Source organism: Bombus pascuorum, chromosome 3 (assembly GCF_905332965.1).
Source record: "Bombus pascuorum chromosome 3, iyBomPasc1.1, whole genome shotgun sequence".
Taxonomy (NCBI): domain Eukaryota; kingdom Metazoa; phylum Arthropoda; class Insecta; order Hymenoptera; family Apidae; genus Bombus; species Bombus pascuorum.
Window position 1 is genome coordinate 8,612,428 of NC_083490.1, and position 23,297 is coordinate 8,635,724.

General features: G+C 30.5%; 4 protein-coding genes, 1 long non-coding RNA gene and 2 other non-coding genes across 7 annotated transcripts; 4 read left to right on the top strand and 3 right to left on the bottom strand.

Moving 5' to 3' along the window:
- The first annotated feature begins 3,570 nt into the window (after positions 1-3,570).
- On the top strand, positions 3,571-3,665 carry Trnay-gua (transfer RNA tyrosine (anticodon GUA)). Its single transcript has 2 exons — positions 3,571-3,607; positions 3,630-3,665. It is a non-coding gene; the product is annotated as a tRNA-Tyr (tRNA).
- A 240-nt stretch (positions 3,666-3,905) lies between these two features.
- Trnar-ucg (transfer RNA arginine (anticodon UCG)) lies at positions 3,906-3,978 on the bottom strand. The gene has a single exon. It is a non-coding gene; the product is annotated as a tRNA-Arg (tRNA).
- Positions 3,979-4,524: 546 nt separating this feature from the next.
- LOC132905099 (COMM domain-containing protein 5-like) lies at positions 4,525-5,773 on the top strand. Its single transcript, XM_060956066.1, has 4 exons — positions 4,525-4,808; positions 4,898-5,090; positions 5,164-5,310; positions 5,435-5,773. Exons 1-4 carry the CDS (start codon positions 4,712-4,714, stop codon positions 5,616-5,618), a joined length of 621 nt encoding a protein of 206 aa, XP_060812049.1. The 5' UTR covers positions 4,525-4,711; the 3' UTR covers positions 5,619-5,773.
- Positions 5,774-5,957: 184 nt separating this feature from the next.
- LOC132905097 (NADH dehydrogenase [ubiquinone] iron-sulfur protein 3, mitochondrial) lies at positions 5,958-7,371 on the top strand. The gene is made up of 5 exons (XM_060956061.1): positions 5,958-6,132; positions 6,207-6,272; positions 6,423-6,667; positions 6,747-6,992; positions 7,080-7,371. Exons 1-5 carry the CDS (start codon positions 6,069-6,071, stop codon positions 7,242-7,244), a joined length of 786 nt encoding a protein of 261 aa, XP_060812044.1. The 5' UTR covers positions 5,958-6,068; the 3' UTR covers positions 7,245-7,371.
- A 1-nt stretch (position 7,372) lies between these two features.
- On the bottom strand, positions 7,373-16,039 carry LOC132905093 (monocarboxylate transporter 12). Its single transcript, XM_060956053.1, has 5 exons — positions 15,085-16,039; positions 14,300-14,512; positions 14,089-14,215; positions 13,813-13,992; positions 7,373-9,960 (listed from the first exon to the last, which is right to left on the bottom strand). Exons 1-5 carry the CDS (start codon positions 15,227-15,229, stop codon positions 8,751-8,753), a joined length of 1,875 nt encoding a protein of 624 aa, XP_060812036.1. The 5' UTR covers positions 15,230-16,039; the 3' UTR covers positions 7,373-8,750.
- A 1,246-nt stretch (positions 16,040-17,285) lies between these two features.
- Positions 17,286-18,760, top strand: LOC132905725 (uncharacterized). Its single transcript, XR_009657847.1, has 2 exons — positions 17,286-17,710; positions 17,800-18,760. It is a non-coding gene; the product is annotated as an uncharacterized LOC132905725 (long non-coding RNA).
- A 1,727-nt stretch (positions 18,761-20,487) lies between these two features.
- Positions 20,488-22,121, bottom strand: LOC132905100 (iron-sulfur cluster assembly enzyme ISCU). The gene is made up of 4 exons (XM_060956067.1): positions 21,942-22,121; positions 21,185-21,409; positions 21,038-21,116; positions 20,488-20,805 (listed from the first exon to the last, which is right to left on the bottom strand). The coding sequence occupies exons 1-4, from the start codon at positions 22,029-22,031 to the stop codon at positions 20,699-20,701; spliced, it is 501 nt and encodes a 166-aa protein (XP_060812050.1). The 5' UTR covers positions 22,032-22,121; the 3' UTR covers positions 20,488-20,698.
- Positions 22,122-23,297: the final 1,176 nt, after the last annotated feature.

Consider the following 23,297-nt stretch of genomic DNA (forward strand, 5'->3'; position numbering starts at 1 on the left):
TCTATCATGTTACTTCCGTTTCGTATTTCGATAGTTTCTTTATGCATTATTAATTTTTCTTATTTACTTTATCTTCATATACTATGCTTTTCTTCAGTCTCTTTAATCAACTACAATCTTCAGTTTCTGTTTTTATTACCTTTTATCATATTGTGCGCAATATATGCAGCACCAAGTAGTACAGGTAAGCTAAATGAAATTTGCCTCTTCAAATGACTATTACTATACCCCACAGTTTTTTAAACTAACTTCATGGAATGAGCCTCTAGCTCCTCTTTCACAATTTATATTATTACATACACAATTAATATTATTAGAGAAATTTTACGAGTTTTTAACATCGATAAATTCTCTTAGATAATAACAAGCTCGATAACAAAACAGAAGTTGTACATGCAAACTGTACAAATTGCAAATCGTCTCATTATGCTACCAGATGTAAAATTGTAAAATTATAGAAGAGAACTCTATAATCTATAATTTACGATTTGTCGATTCATTAATACTATTAGTCGATAAATTGTTGTACAAGAGAACCATGGTGTGTTACATATACAAAAGGAACAAATATGTCAGATATCTATATCATACTTAATGAAGAACAGACTTAGGATTTCCTAAACATATATATGCCTCGATTAACTAACCTGATAAGTTAACAAAATACATACATAAAACTATATTTTGTCATCATTCTTTTCCTGTTACGTTTCTTTTAACGTGTTTTTCTTATTCCCTCTACTTCACTACACGATCTGTCTTTTTCTATTCTTACTACCTTCGTTCACCTTCTCGCTTCGCACCTTGTTCCTAGTCCACGAATCCTGTCTCGATTCGCACATGCGCACAACGCGAAACCGCGGTCGCGAATAAACCCGCGTCTGCGTTCTTCTAATGTTGTCTGCCTTTCTGTTCGTTTCTCTATTCTTCCACCCCATTCGCTCGAAATCGTTCGTTGAAGTTAGCGTGATCCGAAAGAAATTATCCATTCGTCCCACCCTTCTATACTTAATAGAAACACGGTGTGTCCGTCTGTCGACGTCAGCCGGTGGATGGCGACATACATTTCCATCCTTCTACCACCCTGTCGCTATTATTGAGGGGAACGTGACCGCGTGGGGATAAATTATGTATCTCTAAATAAAATGATTGCTTCAACCCCTGTCTGTTATCTAAGAGCATAAAAAAACCAAATTAATAAATATAAATAAGAATGAAATTTCTTCCGAAATGAAGTTAATACCTTATACAAACCATGATATTTAGTATATATTTTCTTATTACGTAATCTAGAATTTAATAGTAAAGCTTAGAATAAATTGTTAAAACAAAAAAAAAACAACTGATATGTAATTATGAATAGAAATTACGTTTATTTCAAAATAGAGTTATTACTTTGTATAGCTTTCAATATTGTAACATATTCTTATTATATTTACTCAATAATTTTTTATACGGTGAAGAGATGGCGCTGGCAATCGTAATCGAAAAGTATATCGGTGTACCGATAGAAATGATTATTTAATGCGACAGAAATGCGTAACATACGTTCTTACTGTTCTCGTGCCATATGTTACCTCCACACATATGCGATAGTTATCCACATGCAATTACGTTTATGTAAATTCGAACTTATAATTAGATTCGTAAATTCATGATTAAAGCGATTATATAATTTTACTTATTAACGACCAATACTACAATCACACTGTATGACGGGGACACTTGTTTCGAGAAACAAATTGTGTTTGACAGAGGTCAGAGGGTATTTGTCAATAATCGTAAGTATCTTCGAGCGGTCTTGTATCACTGAACTATACAATGAACGAATTTTCAGCTTCCACTAGAGCAATATCGAATATTTGCTTCTGAGGAGTACGATGCCTACTATATTATTGATGTATTCTCCTTATAGTCTTCTTCTATCCAAGAAATTTATACTTCAGTGGTTAAAGAAGTATGTATAATGTATTCGTAGCTTTTGTAGTTAACAATATTATGATATTCATTGCAATTATAAACTTATAAATTGCAACGATTTTATAATATAAAACACGGAAAATTCATAAAAATAAAAATTGTAGGCATGCAATATTTTTAATGATAGAAATAAATATTCTATGAAATAAAATATGTTTAACGATTGAAAATGTATATAAATGTTTATAATGACAATTTTTGTTACTTTTAATCTAATAAAAAATTCCAGTTTCCAGAAAGCTGGAAATCACAAAGTGGCCATAAACACGTACCACATTATCCGATGAATAGTCGAAACGAAATTGTAGAAAAGGATTTATCGAAAGTACAATTGACATTTAGGTGTGGTCTTGTCAAGATATGATCACTAAATTCCGATTAGAAAAGCGGCACTCCCAAAAAGATTTTGCTATTAAAAATCTAATCAACATCTATTTACTGATTTGTAAATTAGATATTTTTAATTCAATATACCAATGATTTTATTTTGTTTAATATTTTTATTCATTATATGCTTATAATTTACTATATTCTTCAATCTATTTTAGTGAAACAACTGAAAATCGATATTCTTTAAAACCCCATAATCAATAAATAACGGTGCGATAATCGAACGTTAATTATCGAATGATAATTATCGAACCACTAATGGCTCGTTTTCATGATATGAAAATAATTTTCATCAGATTATCATGTGTTATCACTTATTATAACCAGATAATAATTTGCTAATTTGCTAATTGGCTACTGGTAATTAAATTAACATTCCCACTCATCGGTATTTTAGTTACTTGAGAAAGATCTTCTTTCCAGATTGACGGAACATTAAAGGTGCCCGCGGCAAATACAATATTGTTTTAGATAGTAAATCATTATTAAGCAGAAAATTTACTTGAATTATAACGTTTGCAAATCCAATTAAAAAAGTAAATAGATATTTCATTATAAGTCATATTCATTAAATTTTCTTTCAATAAATTTTTCTATGAACATTACATAACCTGTAATGCTAACTCGCTTATTTTTGCAATGTAAGGAAACGTCCATATTATTTTTACCAGAGCAATATAAAATCTGATATAATATCTCAAAAAAATAGCTTCGATCTTAGTATTCGTAATAATGTCAGCACATGCAAAAACAATCTCGTATCATCTGTACGTCAAATTTATTCCTTTATCTTCCTCTACCAAATGAAATATTTCAGAGTTACGTTCAGCGTTTACAAACGCGTATTTGTCAACAAAGAAATTAAAATTAGTTTTATAATAACGGAAAAAGAATCACATTATTTTACATTATTTTGTATTAGTTTTTAACAAAAAAGTTATCCCTTGCTTTTTCTACTACATTATACATTGATCCTATACCTGAAAAATAATTTCTTATAATAAATGTCTTAAATTTTTTATTAATTTTGTGTTCATAATAAAACTAAATTCTACATCTTTAGTCATATTTAGTATTTAAATATGATAAGAATATTAATTATAAAATATATTATATAAATAATTTAAAAAAACTAAATTACTAACATTTATATATTAATCAAATTTATGTACATTCCTGTAGCACAACAAAATCGTAAAACCTTCGATAGCTCAGTTGGTAGAGCGGTGGACTGTAGTTGGCTTCTTAAAAATATGGACATCCATAGGTCGCTGGTTCAAATCCGGCTCGAAGGAAATATTTTTTTTAATTTATATAAAGGTTTTAATAACAATCCGATGACATTGAATATTTTGATCTAATATTATTAATTAATAATTAACAAGAATAGTAAATATTCTTGATTGTTTAATCTTTTTCTCATTCTCTTTTCCAAAAATAATGTATGTAGGATGTAGAGAGATCATTGTACCAAAAGCAATGTATAGTATGTAATACAAAAATAATATTAAACGGGAAGAAAAATTAATTTCTTTCGACCGTGACAGGACTCGAACCTGCAATCTTCGGATCCGAAGTCCGACGCCTTATCCATTAGGCCACACGGTCTGTTGTATGAACATAACCAAACATTATATATCAATGGTTCAAAAAAATATAATTATTTATTATATACAAAATTTATTGTTTTACAAAATATGATAATATACCTTCTCTTTTATACACATAATATGAACAAAGTTAAAACTTATACCATGCTTCCTTTCTTATAATATGTTCTTGTAATAACTTTATCGTAATATTCAAATCGAGAAATCTATATTATCAACATTTATAAAATCCATATTTCTCGGAATAGATACCAAATATAATAGCATCCTCATTGATTAAATATAGTAAATATAGGATATATCTTAACATTATATCAAAGACGAAAATTACATTATTGACTAAGGTATGAATAGACGTAACCATTGATGAAACTTCATGTCACATGTTCTGAAATATCAACCACGAAAATATAGCGGTGTCTCTTACGCCCTCTGCGATTTGTTACAGCATTCCTACTTCATCATTTGTCAATCAAACAATCATTATCCATATTACCATAGACAAAATTTTGTACATATGTAATTTTGTACATATCTACTAGATGGCATTAAACACAGAAAACAAATTGTCAGGCTTAATACATAATAAATTTGACAGAACTGCAGTATTTTATTAACAACTTCTTACAATTTTATAAAAGATATTAATAAATGTATCTATACAGATTAATAGTCACATAAATTTTTCAATTTTTATATAAAATAAAGTAAATATCAAAGTCAAAATAAAAATGACAACCTTCCAAACTCAACTTTTATATGCTTTAGGAAATAAAATAAAGGTTCTTCCGGATTTAAGAAAAATATTTCTTCGTCCTTTAATACAAAGTAAGTTTAATTTACAATACTATAATATTATTACAATATTTCAAGTATTTTGTATTTTAATAAATAATTGAAATTTATTACTTATATAGTAGCTGTAAAAGCAATAAATCAAGAATACATAGAAGAAGGAATATTAGATAGAATAAGTCAAAAATACAATATACCAGAAGAAACTGTGGATGAATATTATTCAGTCATCTTTACAATATTAAAGATTCATTTGGGCACAATATCGCAAAATATTAAACCTGCAGAATTTAAACAAATATTAGAAGAGCTGAAGTATGTACTTCACAATATTTCACATTTGATTATTTTTAATTTTGTTTTAATAAGTATGATATTATTTCCACAGATTATCTTCAGAATGTATTGATGACCTATCTATAGTTGTATATGGTCAAAAGCGACCAGAATTAATATCAGGATTAATACAGAAAACAAAATTTTATCCACACTTAATAGCCTGCAAGTGGCGTATAGATATTACTATTTCTTCTAGGTAACTGTTTAATAAATTATAAATTTTGTAATATTGATATGTGTAATACAAAAATTCATTTTACTCATATTTCTATAAATGTTTAAGAAATTATCTGCCTACTTATTAATGTGAATATTTTTAGCATATTAAATAGGGTCTTGGAACCACATATTATAATGGAATGGACATTTAGCAATGGAAAGCGTCAAATATTTGAGTTATCTTTGCCAAAGTTTCATCAATTAAGACATGCCATAGCAACTATACTTGTAGATATGCGAAAGGTTGAAAAACAATGCGCTTCAAAAAATATTCTATGTAGCTGATGATGGTATGAAAACTAACAGTATAAGCCTTTTTCATTCTAGCTTTGTGCAATATTGTATTAGAAATAAGAAACAAGATATAAAATATACTTTGTACTTCAAGAAACTACGTTTCATGTAATAATGTAAATAACCAATAAAATTAGTTAACTTTCCCTTGTTCTTTTATTTTACAGAGTTTATTATTTTTAACTGCATGAATTCGAATAAAATAGTTTTTAAATTATATCACATTTGATATTTTCACTATATATAGTATTTTTATTGCGTAGAATTAAAAAGATATTTTTAGTATTCTGGTACCATTAAAAATTTCAATGTGCTATGTAAAGTGCGAAAGCATCGATATCGTTAACGAGAGTGCGTACTAAATATCGTATCTATATACATATGTGTAAGTGTAGGTGGATCTGTCTGTATTCTTGAAAAGATCCGAAACCGTTTAGAAAAATGTCATCGTTGTTAAAAAACTGTTGGAAGCTGTCACAAAATCTATCTATTACGACACCAAAATGTAAATAAATTTTATTGATAATTCTTTGATTTTCTGTTTTATATTATGTAATAAATTATAAACTAAATCGATAGGTTATCCAAAATTTCTACCCTTCGTGAGAACAAATACCACGGAAACTGAAAAAACAGAATTACAACGTACGTAAAAAATTGTTATTTATAATATATTTAATAGTGTAATGTTTTTAAATGTAAAGAATTTTTATGATATATATTTTATAACCTTTTCCTCAATCTTAATACTTCTTTCTCTAAATTACATTTACACAATCTTCTTTTATTAAACAGCAACATTGCGTAAAATCAGTACAGATGTAGGAGCCATAAAGGATATGGGTTTATATATTAGTGCATGTTTACCAAAGTTTGTGCAGAAGGTTCAAATAAATGCTGGTGATGAACTTGAAATATTAGTTTGTCCACAAGGAATTATTCCAACGCTGAACTTTTTGAAATGTCATCATAATACTCAGTTTGTTTCATTATCAGATCTGACTGCAGTAGATGTTCCTGTTCGAAAATATAGATTTGAGGTAAATTTGTATTTGTAAAATAATACTCCATATAATACTTCATATAATAGATATTGTTATGCAATGTTTTGATTATTAGGTTGTCTACAATCTTCTTTCTCTTACTTTTAACTCACGTATTAGGGTAAAAACATACACAGATGAATTGACACCTATACCGTCAGCAGAAAGTATTTATGATGCTGCTAACTGGTACGAACGAGAAGTGTGGGACATGTATGGCATACTATTTTTGGGTAATTCAGATCTTCGTAGAATTCTCACAGATTATGGTTTTGAAGGACATCCATTAAGAAAAGATTTTCCTTTAAGCGGTTTTGTTGAGGTAATTTCATAATATAATTCTAATGCTTCACAAATGCTTTGCTTCAATTGGTAATATATAATGTAAAAATTATATTTTTAAACGTAGGTACGCTATGATGATGAATACAAGAGAGTAGTATGCGAACCGCTAGAATTAACACAAGAATTTCGCAAATTTGAATTATCTGCTCCATGGGAACAATTCCCTAATTTCCGCCTTGCTGAACCTGAAAAAAGTAAGGAAGAAGATTCATCTAAAGATAAAAAGTAAATTACATTTTTATTGTATGTTATAAACATGTATTGGAAGAAATATGTTTTAGTTTTCATATCAATATTTATTTAATACTACCGTGCATTCTTTTCAATAAAATAGATACAAAATATGACAACGAAAACTTTTAGTAATTTGTTTATTGACCCTAGTAGCATGAACAATTTATGTATTTTCCGTGTAAGATAACTTCAAGTGAAACATGCGCATTTTGTATCGTTTTATATTTTACATATTGTATAATATAAACGTAATTCGTTAATTACAAAGTGCTTATATTCTAATTTTAAGGCATATTTTTCGGTGAGTTGTAAACAAATTGAATCAAGAACGAAATTGACTGATCCTATATTCAATATTTATGTGTATATAACAATAGGAATTACTGTATATTCTTTCCTTAAGAGAAGTGTACAAGTACTCAACCTTTGCTTTATACAATTATACATACACTAAGATTATTTTATATGCATTAACCCTTTCGCTTCAAGCACCACTTATAGGCAGCACCCACGAGATGACCTGTGGGTACGAGTACGGCAATAGGCAGCGACCACGTGACGACTCCTAAGTCCGACATCCCATATATTCGACATCCAAATGATGCATATACAAGTGCTATCTGTAGTCAATAATATATTTTTTCGTTATCGGCAGAACATTTCCTGTTGATTTTATTGATATATTGGATTAATTACTTCTTAAAGTTACTCATTGTTGAAACAGCATCAAAACGTTCCACGCAATATATTTCAAACATTCAAACGATCGTATACTGTTTCATCCTAAAAATTTGTTAAATCCATTGACAGTGAAACGATATTTCATATACGGTTTTTACAAGAATTATTGTTATTTAAGACTTAGGCAAACATATATACAGCAACCACGCACACTGTGCATATTTCTGGCACGTGTTTCCGTTCAGTGGCAATACTTTGGTGAACTAGACTGCCGAAGCGAAAGGGTTAAATTATATTATTGCATCTTTCATTTTTTTGTTTTACTTATTACGTTAGCACCAGCAATTAGAACGTTTTCTAAACTAAGTACTTAAATATATTCATATATTTTACTTTAGTACTAATAAAAACTTACTTCCGCGAAATAAGTTTTCTTTTCAAATGTAAGGCAAGACACTTCCAATTTACGAGAAAGGAGAACCTTTGTCTTTTTTAAAAATATATCTTTTGAAAATTGTTTCCTTATCAATCCACTTGAAAATGTACGCGTGGATGTATATATATAACGTCATCACAGTGCCAGTAGTATATATGTACTTACATACATAACATTCATTCTAACATCACAGTATTTCGTAAACATGTCTCTCGTTACCGTGTGTGCGCGCGTCTGTGTGTGTGTGTGTGTGTATGCGCGTGTGTGCGTGCGTGTGTGTTTGTATATATTGTATGTAATCGATACATGTTAGATGAAATTCTACAATGACCATACAATTAAGCTCTTGTCGTCCATCATGAAATATGCCAGTTAGTGAATAAACTATAGTTTTTCAATTGGACTCGCTTTCCCTGCAACTTTTTGTCGTTTCCTAATAAATGGAACAAAACCCCACAACGACGCGCCTACCACTAGAATAATTCCTAAGATGCTGAAGATCGGCCCGTAACTGCCGATTTGTTCAAATACAACGCCGCAAATTGGAGGGCCAACCAACTGTATGATTCCATTTACAAACAACGAGATACCATAGGAGGAAGTTAACTTCTCGGTCCCTAACATATCGGCCATTATAACCGCGGTGATACCAACGTAAATACCGGAAGCTAATCCGAAAACACCGCAATAAACCGACAGGATGGTGTAGCTTGTGGCTATGGGGAGAAGAGCCAACGAGATTCCAGAAATGAACAAACCGCCAACGAAATACCAATGCTTTGGCATGATCGAGACATCGGACAGCGCTGAACCTCCGATACGTCCTATCAGGTCTAATATAGAGACGGTCGAAAGAAGAAGGGAAGACATATTTTTGTCGAAACCCAACGAGATGGCGTACGCTGGTAATAAGATGACGAAATTCGTATAACTGACAGCGTTCGTTGAATTCGAAATCAAGATTACCAGATAGATAGGATCCTTCAATAAACTAAAGTCAAAGAATTTGTTCCTCTTCTCTTCTACTTCGTTCTTCTTCGTTTCTTCGGTACCCTTCCTCGTGAAGGTGCTCGATATCGCGTTCAAGGTCAACGTAGACGCCCTTTCCGGATGTATAGCGGAAAGCGTGCTTCCATGATACGGCGTGCTGATATAATTAAAAGATGACATGCTTGGCGACTGTAAAGGCGATTTCTGACGTTTCGATAGCCTGGCAGAATCTCCGCCCCGTTCCGGAACAGCATGCAACGCTGGAGTGCTGTGCATCTGGCCTGTTATCTCCCGTCCCGTGGGCATGCTAATTTTTCTCGTTCGACCTTGAACTGGCGTATTCTTGTAATACTCTAAAGCGACACTGGACGCGCTCTTTGGTACCATTGGCGCGGCTTTTTCGTTTTCGTTCGAAGAAGAAACAACATGATTCGATTGCTTCTCATCTTCGGGACTAGCTACTGTGACCGAGGCGGCCTCCAAGTCGACGTCGTTCGATTTGCTCGACGACGATGCTGGTACCATGTGCCTTTCCACCGGTTCGTACAAAAGAGCACTCGCCCATACATTCAAAGTAACAGCACCCATTATTAATACTGCACCTCTGTAAAAAAGTAAAATGAGCTTTAGCGCTTTTTGTTCGGCCCAACGATAAGGTTAGCTATAGCTTACAATATCGTCATCGGGATATTCCACGGCTGTTGAGAGAAAAAAAATCATCACTTCGTTAAACCAATTACATAAATACTGATTTTTAACAAATATGCTTTTCCTTTAACATCGGTACTTAGTTTTAGCTAATTAACTGTTTAAAATTTTTCCGTGATATAAATATGAATATTTCACTTAAGTTATGCTGTTAATCAATCACTGAAATACAATGATTGTGTAAGCATGGAATGGAATAGGAAACATTTGAAAATATTTAATGATCAATTTTTTTAGAAAGAATAAAAAAGAATATTTTTCTATATAGTGATTCATGATGCAATGAAATGAAGATAATTTAAAAGATCATAGATAGAAGCGTAAAAACGCTTTATTATTGTATTTCTTGTATACTTGCTAATTATTTTATTTTATTATATATATAATTACTTTATATGTATAAAATATTTTTTTATACTATATAAATTGTAAAAAAAGAATACAAAAGATTAACATCAGGTACAGTTTGTTAATACTCTTAAATGACTCACTTATCATAATCTTTGGTAACCAACAGATATAGTATAACATATTCCTAGCTTTTACATTAACATAATCTTTTCAATACTGATTTATACGTATATATCTCGTGAATTACCACCAAGTGTTACAAACAAAGCCTTATATATTCCAAAATACATAAGACTTGTACTAATCACAGCTCAGTTTTTAAATAACCTTAATAAAAAATTCATTAAGTATTATACAGATGTTTCATAGTCTGCACCGTTTCCAGTAAGAACAGACTATGATAGATAATTTGTACGTCAATCTGAAACTGTTTTATTTATGAACTAAGAATAAATGAACAAAATAATATTTAATATTTAAATATTTCAATAAAATAAATATAGAATTAAAATGAATTCAATGACTATGAAACAAAAATAAACGAACAGAGAGCTTAGAAATATTTCTTTGAATATCAACAGACTTCTATAACTGATACTTAATGTTTTCGAAAGAAGAAAAAATACTAAGGAAAAGAGAGTGTTACTCCTTTCCAGTTTTTAAAATAGATTGAGATGGAAATTATTTTTAGCGTGCGTTTCAGATCGCGTACAATACATTCTGCGGTACGAGAGAAGTTCATCTTCTTCGAAATCGCAATTTGTTCCTGTCTTCTCCCATGGACACATTTTTCTGCAACAAAAGAAAAAATAAAAAGGACGTTTAGACGAGTGGAAACGTTCTAGCTTACATCTATCGGTGTAGTGATATATATACATATCGTATATATATATACATATATTGAATATAGCATATATCATAGTACGAATACAGAATATAAAGATTATGTTTACGTTTTGAGATTCGTTACGTATAACGATATTCCACATTAGCATTCGGCACAGATTAAAATATTCGTTTCGATAGACGCGTGTTAAATCAACTCGATTAAAGTTCTTCCGACGTAAAACGTGAGTTTTAGACACACCGCGTGCTGTTTCGTGTCGCTGCAAAGTAAAACTATGAGAAAATGAAAAAAAAAGAAATATTGGAATTAAAAAAAAAAAAAAAAGAAAAAAACAACAGTCACGAAATTAATATTGAAACTGACTTACATTTGGTATGGGGCAATTTATTAATTAATTTATACGTACTTCGACTTTATACTTAACTCTGCTACGTCTTTCGATCATCTTCAATCCAATCGTTTCCTTTATTCTTAAAAATTTTTTGAATTTAAGAAAATTGTGAGAGAATCGTTGTTAAAATTTTTATTAACGTTATCCTCATTTCAATTCCACCAAATTTTTCCTAAAATATCAAAAATCTTTTTGTTCTTTGAAACGAGAGATCGAGATATAAATATTCGAAGATCGTAACAGGATTAATATATGTAAATCGAGAAAAAAAAAACAGTCTACTCACATGTTCACGTTCGATCGACAACATATTATCGTCATACATATGTACATTATTGTATATTCATAAAACCAAGAGAAGAGAGTAAGAACTTCAGTATACGTATTTGGTTCTAAAACAAATATAATACGTAACCAGAAAAAAAGAAGATACAAAAGTACAAGGAACAAAATTAATTTTTTGATTAATCCTATTACACAACCGCGGTTAAACAATGCGAAATGCATAAAAATTGAAGTTATCTTAATTCTATTTTTACTATTACGACACATATTAACTCGAAACACGTGAGCATCACGCGTTCGCCATTTATAATGTGCACACTTAAAATGTGCAAGTACTTTCAACGTCAAACCGTACGTTTCCGTAGTTCTCGCATGGACATGATTATTACATATGCACACACAACGAAACGCACGCACGTGTAATTATAATTTTTTACTTCCAACTATTCGATAATGGCATATAATCTACCTTTTTCCTTCTGTTTTGTTATTCTTTTCTTAAACGAAGCGTATCATTTATAATTAAAGAAGACAAAGAAAGAGGCATATTATCTTCTTTATGTGCACATGTATTCCCAAGACAAAGAATTACACTTTATGCTAAACTGATGGTACTTTAATTCTAATACTTGATTGCGATACAGACTGTTTCGTTTGCATCGGCGGTTAAGTATCTAAAGCGAACGGCAATTTCACGACACACAAGGATTGCATCCAGATCTTTAAATAACCGCCCAATCAAGGAACTCGTCTTTATCATCGTGGAAGAAAGTCATCACAATAGGTTGCACGATACTGGCCCAGATCTTATTTCGTCCTTTTTTATTGTAGTCTCGATGCAGTTGAGTCTAATTTAAAATCAAGCGTTAAAATATATTACGCCTGGCAATTTGGTTTGGCAGAAATGGTAAAAGATAAAAAAGCGTGATAGGAATTTAGATCATTAAAATACGTGGCATAGAACAAAAACGTATATATATGTATATACGAAATATATATGATTCTTACCTAAACCATATCAGGTGAATTATGTGGCATTTTCCACATGCAGAATTCGGGGTTAGTACATAGAATAGTTCTGCGTGTTTTTGAAATTAGAATAACGTCAACTAGTCGCGAGCCTATCATCTTTTTGACAGCCAACGTTACCGTGTGTATATCGAATGGTTAATGTTCGTTATCTTTAATGACAACACATTTGATAAGGAGGCTATAAAACAGCTATAGAATGTTGTAAATTTCGCAGAGATATACAATAAAATTGTGTACATAAATGCACGCGCATGGTTGATCCAAGTATCTTGTAAAAAGGAACTACACACATGCATGATTGATCATCGTCACATTTAATTAGTTGTAATAATGATGTATAAATACTCACCGAAAATAATCTTCACAAAATATATATAAACTTTCTAAGACAATAACACTTTATTTACGGATCTTCATGAGAACAAGATACACGTGATTATACACAAACGTCTTGTATCTTTTTCTTTTTTCTTTCTTTTTTTTTTCGTGACACTAATTGTATCACAAATTATATAAAAATTGGACAAATCAAGCTCACAAATCACAGATACATTCAATTTTGTCAAAAATAAAACGAATGTGTTAAAGCATATTTTAAATAATTACATCGTTTAATTAATTAATTTTAAAACATCATTAATAAATTATATTAATTACTGTTCTGCAGATTAAATGCTGTTAAATAAACGTTTTATAGAAATAAAAGAAAAATTCAATTTTTAATTTTAATCATTTATAATAAACCCTTGGTTTGTAATTTTTTAGCAATCATAAAACAATCTTTCATAGAGATAATAAAGCCATACCTGTTGTTGTTTTAGATACATAATGGGAAAACGTACCTGTAACCATATTCTCGTAGAAGAATTCCTAGGATGGGTGGAAGAAATATTGAACCTAATGCACTACCAGATATGCAGAGCCCATTTGCAAGTCCACGTAACCGTACAAAGTATGAAGTTACTATATACACAGTTGGGGGAAAAGATAACCCTGCTCCAGTTCCTACCAGAACACCATAACTAAAAGATTGAACAAACAATAAGATTACACATTTACATAAAAAATGTAATAGTATGCTTTTAATTTAATAGTAATAATAATATATTAATAATTACCTGACACACAAGAAGGCCACAGAGTTGGCAAAATAACTTAGCATCATTCCTGCAGCAGCAAATGTTCCTCCCAGTAAAGTCACTGTTCTATAGGAGTATTTAACTGATAGTACACTGGAAAGGGGTCCTACAACAAAAATTAATTTTCTTATTTTCAATTCCAAATGTTTGCCACTAGGTGATAGTTTCACCTAGTTTTAATTAAGCTTACCAAGTGAACTATACAAAAAATAGCATAAAGCTGGTATCCAAGCAGCTGCAGAAGGTGATGCATCAAAAACTTCAAGAAATTCAACAAATAAAACACCAAAGGATTTCACTGTTCCTGGAATAAGTAGATTGACCATAACGGATGCTAAAAGTACAAGCCATCCCCATCCTCCATCCGGTGGAACTAGGTCCTCTTCAGTTGTTACATTTTTAACTAAATAAAAAGAATTATGAATATTATTATTATTTATAAGTATATATGACTAAATTCTATTAGTTTACTCAATTCATACTTATTGTTATAGGATATTTTATATATATAAGAAACAAATTCCTTTTAAAAATTTAAAAAGTCTTTATCTTTTATATAGAATTAAAATACTATGTTTTTAACTATAACATATTTGAAATAATTTCGAATTAGAAAATTTCCCATGACTATCTGGAGAGATATACATATTTTTTTACTTGAAATAGAATATTTTATCACTAAAAAAAAATATGAAAAAAAAAGCGTAAAACATCAGTAATTGTATATTTGTATTTATTATTAGAACTCATTAAGAAAATTTAAAATTTTCAATGCATATCATATTTTTAATCATTGCTAAAAGGAAGCAATATAAAGCGATTTTTAAAAAGATCACAATGAATCTTTATTGCGTTTCCTATCTTTTTACTCGTAAATTAAAATATTTACATACAATTAGTGGGCGAACATTGATCCCTTCAGAAAAAAAAGGAATAAAGAAATATAAATGTAGATTTTCAGTGTAAATGACCTACCTTGTTTATTGGTCCCATTGAAGTTGCTTTTTTTCTCGTTCTCAGAGTGTTGCGATACAAGTTTATAGTTTCCTTTCTTATTTTTGCTTGCACCGAATTTGATGTTGATACCATTGTCTTGATCTTGGATTCGTTGCATTGTCATCAACCTTTTCTTTTCCGTTCACACTAGCGCTCGCGCGCGCGTATACACATGTACAATATATATGTATATCTGAATGTAATTATACAAAGGAAAAGCGAAACGAGAATCCGTTGTTTTGTTGCGAAGAAAGAAAATCTAATGTCGCCCGTCGGCACTCAAACGCGCTAATAACTCAACTTGATTAAGCCTTAATAATGTCAAGGGAATTAACAGAAAAAAGTAGAAAGAAATAAGTGAGAGATGAATATAAAGAGAAACGATAGTGCACCGAATTACGCTGAATAGATAATATCGTGGCCTATGAGTGACCAGCGTCAATGTTCACAAACTGCAGGATCAGCAGTGTCCTCCTCTTCGATCGCTTCGGACTTCATCAATTTCAATCTAATGCTGGAGGTCACGGTTAGACCGCAGCTTTTTCTGTTTCTCTGATAAGGCGAGCCTCGTGAACCGGTCATAGACCCCGACGTTCGCATAAACGATTTCCTTCGAAATTGTTGAAACGGGAAGTATCTGCGATCCAACTGACTCGACGACGCCACCAACAGTAACCCGCAATATGATATTCTGTATAATTTCACTGGGGTTACACCACCTCCCGTGCCTTCTGCTTTCGTTACTCCTTCAAATTGCATAGAGCACATAAACAATGGCATGTATACGGAATATTCTTACGCACGATTCACTGTCATTCCATGCAGAAAACGCTTCGATTTGCACTATCGAGTCACGTACAGAGATATCAAAACAACTTGTCCGTCGCAGAACGACTGATCAGCTGTGTATCACGCAGGGCCGTTTACCACTACTTCATCTTGTCTCCCACCATATCCACATTCTCCTGTTTCAGTCTTGCTTACGGGTATTTCTCTCTCACTCTCTTTAAAAGATATATGTATAGTAGTAGCCTTGATAACTGGCCGGAATTCTGCTTTGCTAACTGGTCATAGCTATCCCCACTATTTCTTGGAAATACATATTTCTATAAAGAATGGAAGATTACAGTAGTTCTTGGTTAAATGGCCACGAATAGGGATCTTATCTGGCCAACTACCGAGGGAAGTATATTTTTATGAAATACCCAGTATATATCTATTTCCTCTTTCGATTGAATATGAATAAGATACGGATTTTATATAGGGTGGCTACAAAAAGTATTTGCATATATCCTTATTTTCCAACAAAGTGTAGTTTTATCAGTGTTTTACATTTCATTTTCATAGTATCAAATCTTTGTAGTTATACAAAAGTATTACTAAATGATGAAATTTAATATACTTGGACATAGTTAATTAGTATCTAAACGTAGCATAAATGTAAATATTTAGTAACGATACTTGGTTAATTACAATAGTATGTAAATGCTACAGTACATGTAGTGATGTGCAAATATTTTTGAAGCCATTGTACATAGCACCAAAAATAATATTCGTCCCCACAAAGTCGATTCCAAGAAAAAGTGGGGTTTGAAGTGGTCAGTTAGCATGAACACTTGTTATTTCCTTCAGTTCGTTTACCTTAGGCTTGCTTTGCTTACCAATATTCAACTGTTTATATATATATAACAAATATATGTAATATATATAATATATATAACAAAATATATTATATATTTAAAATCTTGGTATCTTAAATTAGATATTGGATATTTATTGTACTATTTCTGTACTCATCCCTGATATTGAGGGCCGAGAATCATAGTGAGGTGACTATAAATCACTGTTAGTTTCCATAAAACAGTGTTGTACCTTTATCATTATTATCTTAAAATCTGATCATAAAAAATGTCGTTATTGTGGCAGAGAATTAATTTTTTATTAACAGAACGTTTGTTAATGAAACTACTGCCAAAAATTATATAATAGTATATATGTTGTATTTTGTATTAACCCAGGTTTTGGCAGCATCTACAGAACGTTGACTCAAAATATGTGCAACATAGTAAAACCAATAACATGACATCTTATAATTGTAAAAGCTTGAAATCTACGAAAATTATTTGTCTGTTGATAATGAATATTTTTCAGTTTCATAATAAAATATGACATTAAAAACTTAAAAGATACGACTGAATTTAAATTTTCCAAATCTTAATTTACACCACAATGATTTTTAATTCATCATATATATATATATATAGATTATGCCTTATTAATTGGCCAGATTTAGTCCCAACCAGTGATCAGTTAGTAAGACAGTTAGGTATTACATCTTTTCTTTCTGTCGTCTCCTTTCTCTTATGGAGTTATCTTGCTCTGTTATACCTCCTGTAGGTCAGGTCTGTACAGTAAAAAAGAGAACGTGCATACTAAGGAATAAGGGAATGGAAAATTTAGCATGGTATACACAATAGCGAAGGAGCTCACTCTATGAGTCACAGGAACCAAATGTAGGATTTTTGTCCTCTGTGATGCGAACGCAACATGAATTTAATGTTCCTCGCCCGCGGCCGCGTCCCACTTCGAGAATAGAGAAATCGAGGTAGGAAAAACAAGCTCCACGAGCATCGATAAGCCTCGTGCCCGATACTGAATACCGAATGAAAAACTGTTTACGACCTCGGCTTTCAGCTTATCACAGAGAAGGTAAATTTTGAAGCGACTCATCGTTGAGTTTACTCACCTCTTCAAAAACCATTACCCGATGATCCCTTCTGTGTGTTTGCAATGAACTACTTCATAGGATTTTCCACCTCACACAATGGATACCTTGCAATTTGTAATATGGCATTAACACTGGAACTACCGACTATTTTCTATGAAGTGTATATAAAGAATAATATATATTATATAATAATTATAATATATAATATATGATACAATATATAATTTTTGTATATAAGATTATAATATATAAATAACTTTTACCAAAAAAATTAAAATAAAAGAAGAAAAAAGAAATACAGAATATAATAAAAATAAATGTTCATTCATATATTTTACAAATAATTACAAAAAATCTCGTAAAATTCACTGTAGTGTAAGACCGCAAAATTTTCATGAAAAATTAAGAATTTGTTATTCTAACCACTCTGGTAGTTCTAGTATCGATAAATGTATTTTTCATCATATTAGCGATAATATTTGAACTTTAAAAATAAAATTGATTACTAACAAATCTGCGAATATTACTTACATAATTGCAGGTAAACTTAAATAATCTAAATTATATTTTATATATAACATTTAAAAGTGCATGGAATAAATAATATTTTCAGTAAGTCCACGTAAACAGTTTTCACATAGTGACACTACTTAGTTACGTAGAAAAACAAGATTCTATCGTTTCAGTCATATCGCAAATTGCTGGCATCGTGTTTGTCAGAGAAACCATTGTGCGTACATTTGATGATGACTATTCAAAGAATTAGAACGAAATATTTGTGATAGCGAGAACAACTTAATTTCCTCGCTGAGCATCTATTATGCTATGGTAAACGAAGATATTACAAGCAGAAAAATTCCGAAATATTTTGTTAATTTTAAATTCATACATTCGTGATTTATGTGAAACATGATAGTATACTGATAATATGTTATCTATTTGCTGTTAATTAATCTATTCCTGTTTCTTAAAAATGATATATGTATAACATTGTATAACATGTATATAGTTATATATAAAGTATATATATAATTAAATTAATTATTTTATAAAAGTTATTTTGAATAAATTATCTTACTTACGTGTACTTTTTTTTTTAATCAAACTGAATGCTCTACTTTTTTCAAGTACATAAAGCCAGGCACTTCATTTTTATCACACATTATATAGAGCGTATATCTGACTATATATATTGATACATATATCCATCATACGCATAACAGATTTGTACTAAATCTACAAAATTCTGATAAGCCCGTTCGAACACTTTCCAATATTCGAAAATACATACACGATGCTTCTCATTATATAATTATATTATATAATTACGCATTTTGTAGTACGTTTAAATAAGTATTTATAAGCGATCTTTGTTATCGATCTCTCTCAATGAGGTAGTTAGATTTATCGGTTCGAAAAATAGCGGGAAAATACATATTAGGCATGCATCTAACTATTATCGAATAAAATAAGAAGATAACATCTCGATCTCAAGATGTTAGGATCGTATGTAGCTATGGAAAGCCATAGACAATGTAAATTACGAATTAACGAGCTAATTGTTCTCCTTCGTGAATTAACTTGAAACGCACAATTGGCAGCAGTAACTACACATGACTCAGTCTATATTCGTTCTTATTAAGCATCAATTGGTGTTGTGATGGCAGTTATTATAAGAGGGATGCATACAAGTCACCGATCCGAGACTTAACTTCTCAAATTCATTTTAATCGTTCCGAATCGAACTCTTATTCTTAGAAATTGCTCGCCCGTGAATCTATATAATTCCACTATATGAACAAAGATATAAGAATGTGAGTAAATATTTGATTGTGTATCGCGACTATGAGGAAATTAAAATACCTTCGTGCAACAATACTTCTCATTCTGCACTGATCACGTACAATATTTACGGGCGGAAATACATACATATTTCTATAGTATAGTCTATAAGAATATTAGAGAATACATACAACAAGGTGTATGAATCACGAGCTACTGGAAATTTTAATAAATGAGTTTATGCACTAGAAAGATATGATTCTACTTGAGTGATATGCCGTGAAATATATAGCTTTTGTATCAGGACTTTTTTATCATCAAGAGCGTATTTTTATTCTATCAAATATCCACAGCAGAAGTTGAATCTAAGATTAAAGCTGTTACAATGGGCTATATTGTGATCATTGAAGAAATAATATTTATCGATAAAATATATCTGTCCCGTGTTCTCTCTCCTTCTCTTGTTCGCTTGATTACGTTATTACATCGCTGATGGCGTAATGGGTTCTTGTAAAAACAAGTACAAATAGGCATGTTTCTGTCAACAGCTTAAATTGCCACTGAAATACTTCATTAACGATGTGCATTCGTGTCAACAAAAATGTTTATCACAACGATATACTGCTTCATTTGTTCACATATTGTTCTAATAAACAGCAACAGCATTATAAGAAAGTTTCCCATTGGATGTATCGTTTCTTAACTTCTACAATTGAAGAATAAGAATAATGGAAGTTCATTTCAAAGTAATAATACAAAATTTGGCAATGATGGCAATTAATACTTCATGAAATTATTTAACAAGATCAGAGGTAATGATAAATTGATAATAGTATGGATATATAAATAAATAAATAAATGTTTTAATCAAAATTTTTAATTAAATATATTTATTTCCTTTTCTGAGAGAAGAAAAGATAGCATACATCTATAAGTGCTTCTACATATGATTTTATATATATTCCCTCATTCTAATCACAGCTTAAGAATTCACTAACATTTTAATTTATGTAAAGGTTATAATTAGTAGAACAAAGTAAAGAAGCTGAAGGTACTGAATACTACATCTGGATATAGTCCACATTATAGTGCTTCACTTGTCTTATCAACATTCTCATTGACCTTCAATTTTTGCTTTTGTTTTATACTGTAATCTGACAAAGCAGCCTTAATTGCATCTTCTGCAAGCACTACAATATATAAAAGAACAATGTTAAATAATGTAATTATTTTTCTCAATATTAATTATACTGCATACTTCCAGAGTAGAGATAATTGTTAAATCTTCCATTTGAATGGATACTTTAAGTTTGTTTTACTTTACAAAATTATTGGATATTTATTTCTTTACGACAATCTTCAAAATTTTTCTACTCATACTCTAATATTTAAATATTAAATTTATTAATAAATACCACTTACTTGAACAATGGAGCTTGACGGGTGGTAAACATAATTCTTTAGCAATGTCAGTATTTTTGAGAGCCAGTGCTTCATCAACCTATGATAGAAATCAATTAATTACCTTTGTTCTAAATAAATAATTTTTGGAAACACAATAATACTTACAGTTTTTCCTTTGACCCATTCTGTAGCTAAGGAACTGGAAGCAATAGCAGAACCACAACCAAAAGTTTTAAACTTAGCATCAATGATCTTTCCTTGTTCATCAACCTTAATTTGAAGTTTCATTACATCTCCGCAGGCTGGTGCTCCCACAACACCTGTACCAACCTTGGGATCATTTTTATCCAAAGAACCTACGTTTCTTGGATTTTCATAATGATCTATCACCTGCAACATAATCAAAATATAAAATATAATATATGATTATAATATGTATACAATAAATAAAAATTAATATAAATATGTTATATAATATATGTATATAGTTTATTAGTTGTGTATAGTTTACTACAACATATATTATATATATATGATGCTAATATGATATAAAGCTTTATTGTAATTAATACTTCATTTGTTTCTTATGTTGTAAAATAATTGGTAAATTATTAATTATACTTATTATATTAACAAACGAATATATTAGTTAATTTTGGAAGAGATGATTGTCATTTCGCCAACAAAGTATGAAGATAACCTAAATGTTGTAGAATACTATAAAATCGATATAATATGTAAATCGGTAGATTTGCAAAAATGCAGTTTTTAAGATATAACTGCATCAATATTATAGACGAAGGTCAAACTTTCTGTGTATATGTCTTAATAATGGATACAATATTGATTGCAAAATGTAATGCAATACGTCTGTCAAAACTGTCCACGATCAATGCCGCAAGTTAAACCGATAAATACCTACATTTGGATGATAAGATACAGCTGGAACGCTTTGAAATGTCAATTTCGAGACTTTATTAAGCCCCGAAGGCAACGATCGTAGTAGAGACATCGTGTTTAACAGAAGCTCATTGTTGTCCTTACACTTTACGCAACTCTATTGAAACAATCGATTTCAAACTGCGTACGAGTATGTCTGAAGTGTTGGTAACTCTGCTTCAGCCTGGAAATATATAAGAACAAGAAAGGATTCCCTATTACTATTTCGTTGTACCAACAAATCATATTCATTTAATTAGTCTCATACTTTAAAAATAATAATTTGTGTCATAGCTGATTATACCTATGAAGATCACAGAAAATTTTGTTAATTTTCTGCCTTTGATGTTATTTCATGGTTAAGAAGATATACTTTAACATAATATACTTAAGAAGAGGATCAATTGATTCGGCCCAAAGATATACATAAACCTTTTAACATTAGAATATGATAATCAGTACTTTTAACAAATCAATATTTTTAATGTAAATATTTTTTAAAGAAACTCCACAAACATGTGATTGGTTGATAAGATATTGGATTTTAAAATCGTCGTCATATAAAAAACCAAAAGTATGATCTATCATGCCTTTCTTCTATATTTTTATATATGATAATATTTTTAATTGTCAATTAATTTACCAATTTTAGACATTATAAGAATTGCTGCGATTTATTTACATGTGAAGTTAATATTAAATCCGATATCTACATATATATTTCAATATCTATCTAATATACAATTTCAAGAATGGTATATCAAATAAGAAATTACAAAATCTGAATAATATTAATACTTTAAGTATGTCGCATATATTTTAAATAAGTTGAAAGGATAGAATACTTACGAAAAATGATAACATAATTACGTTTATAGCATAAAATAATAAAACTATCGTATCGTAACGCATTCACAATTGTTTTCAAATGATCCTATGGAAGAATTGAATCGTTTCGATGCATCCAGATTGCAGTATTAACATCTACACTGGATGGACCCAAAAATGGACATCACCAAAACGACTTAAAAAAAAAAAGTATATCGATGTCCATGAAGTAGTACGAGGACCATTTTCCTCTCCAAGATTAATGAGCACACAACCATTTATCACGTTTTCTTCTTATCAACGACAAGAAAATTATTCCGATGTGCGTCGAGGTATTCCTGACACTTGGAAAGAGTATTTAATTTCTAAGGGATTTTGTAAGGGATTTTGTACGGAGGCGTGCGTATTACAGAAAAATTTAATACCTTTCTGTACCAGATATTTCATCACTGATAGGCTATGGAACGATACACGTTTACCTTTTATACAAGGAATTCCTGATCCATGGAAA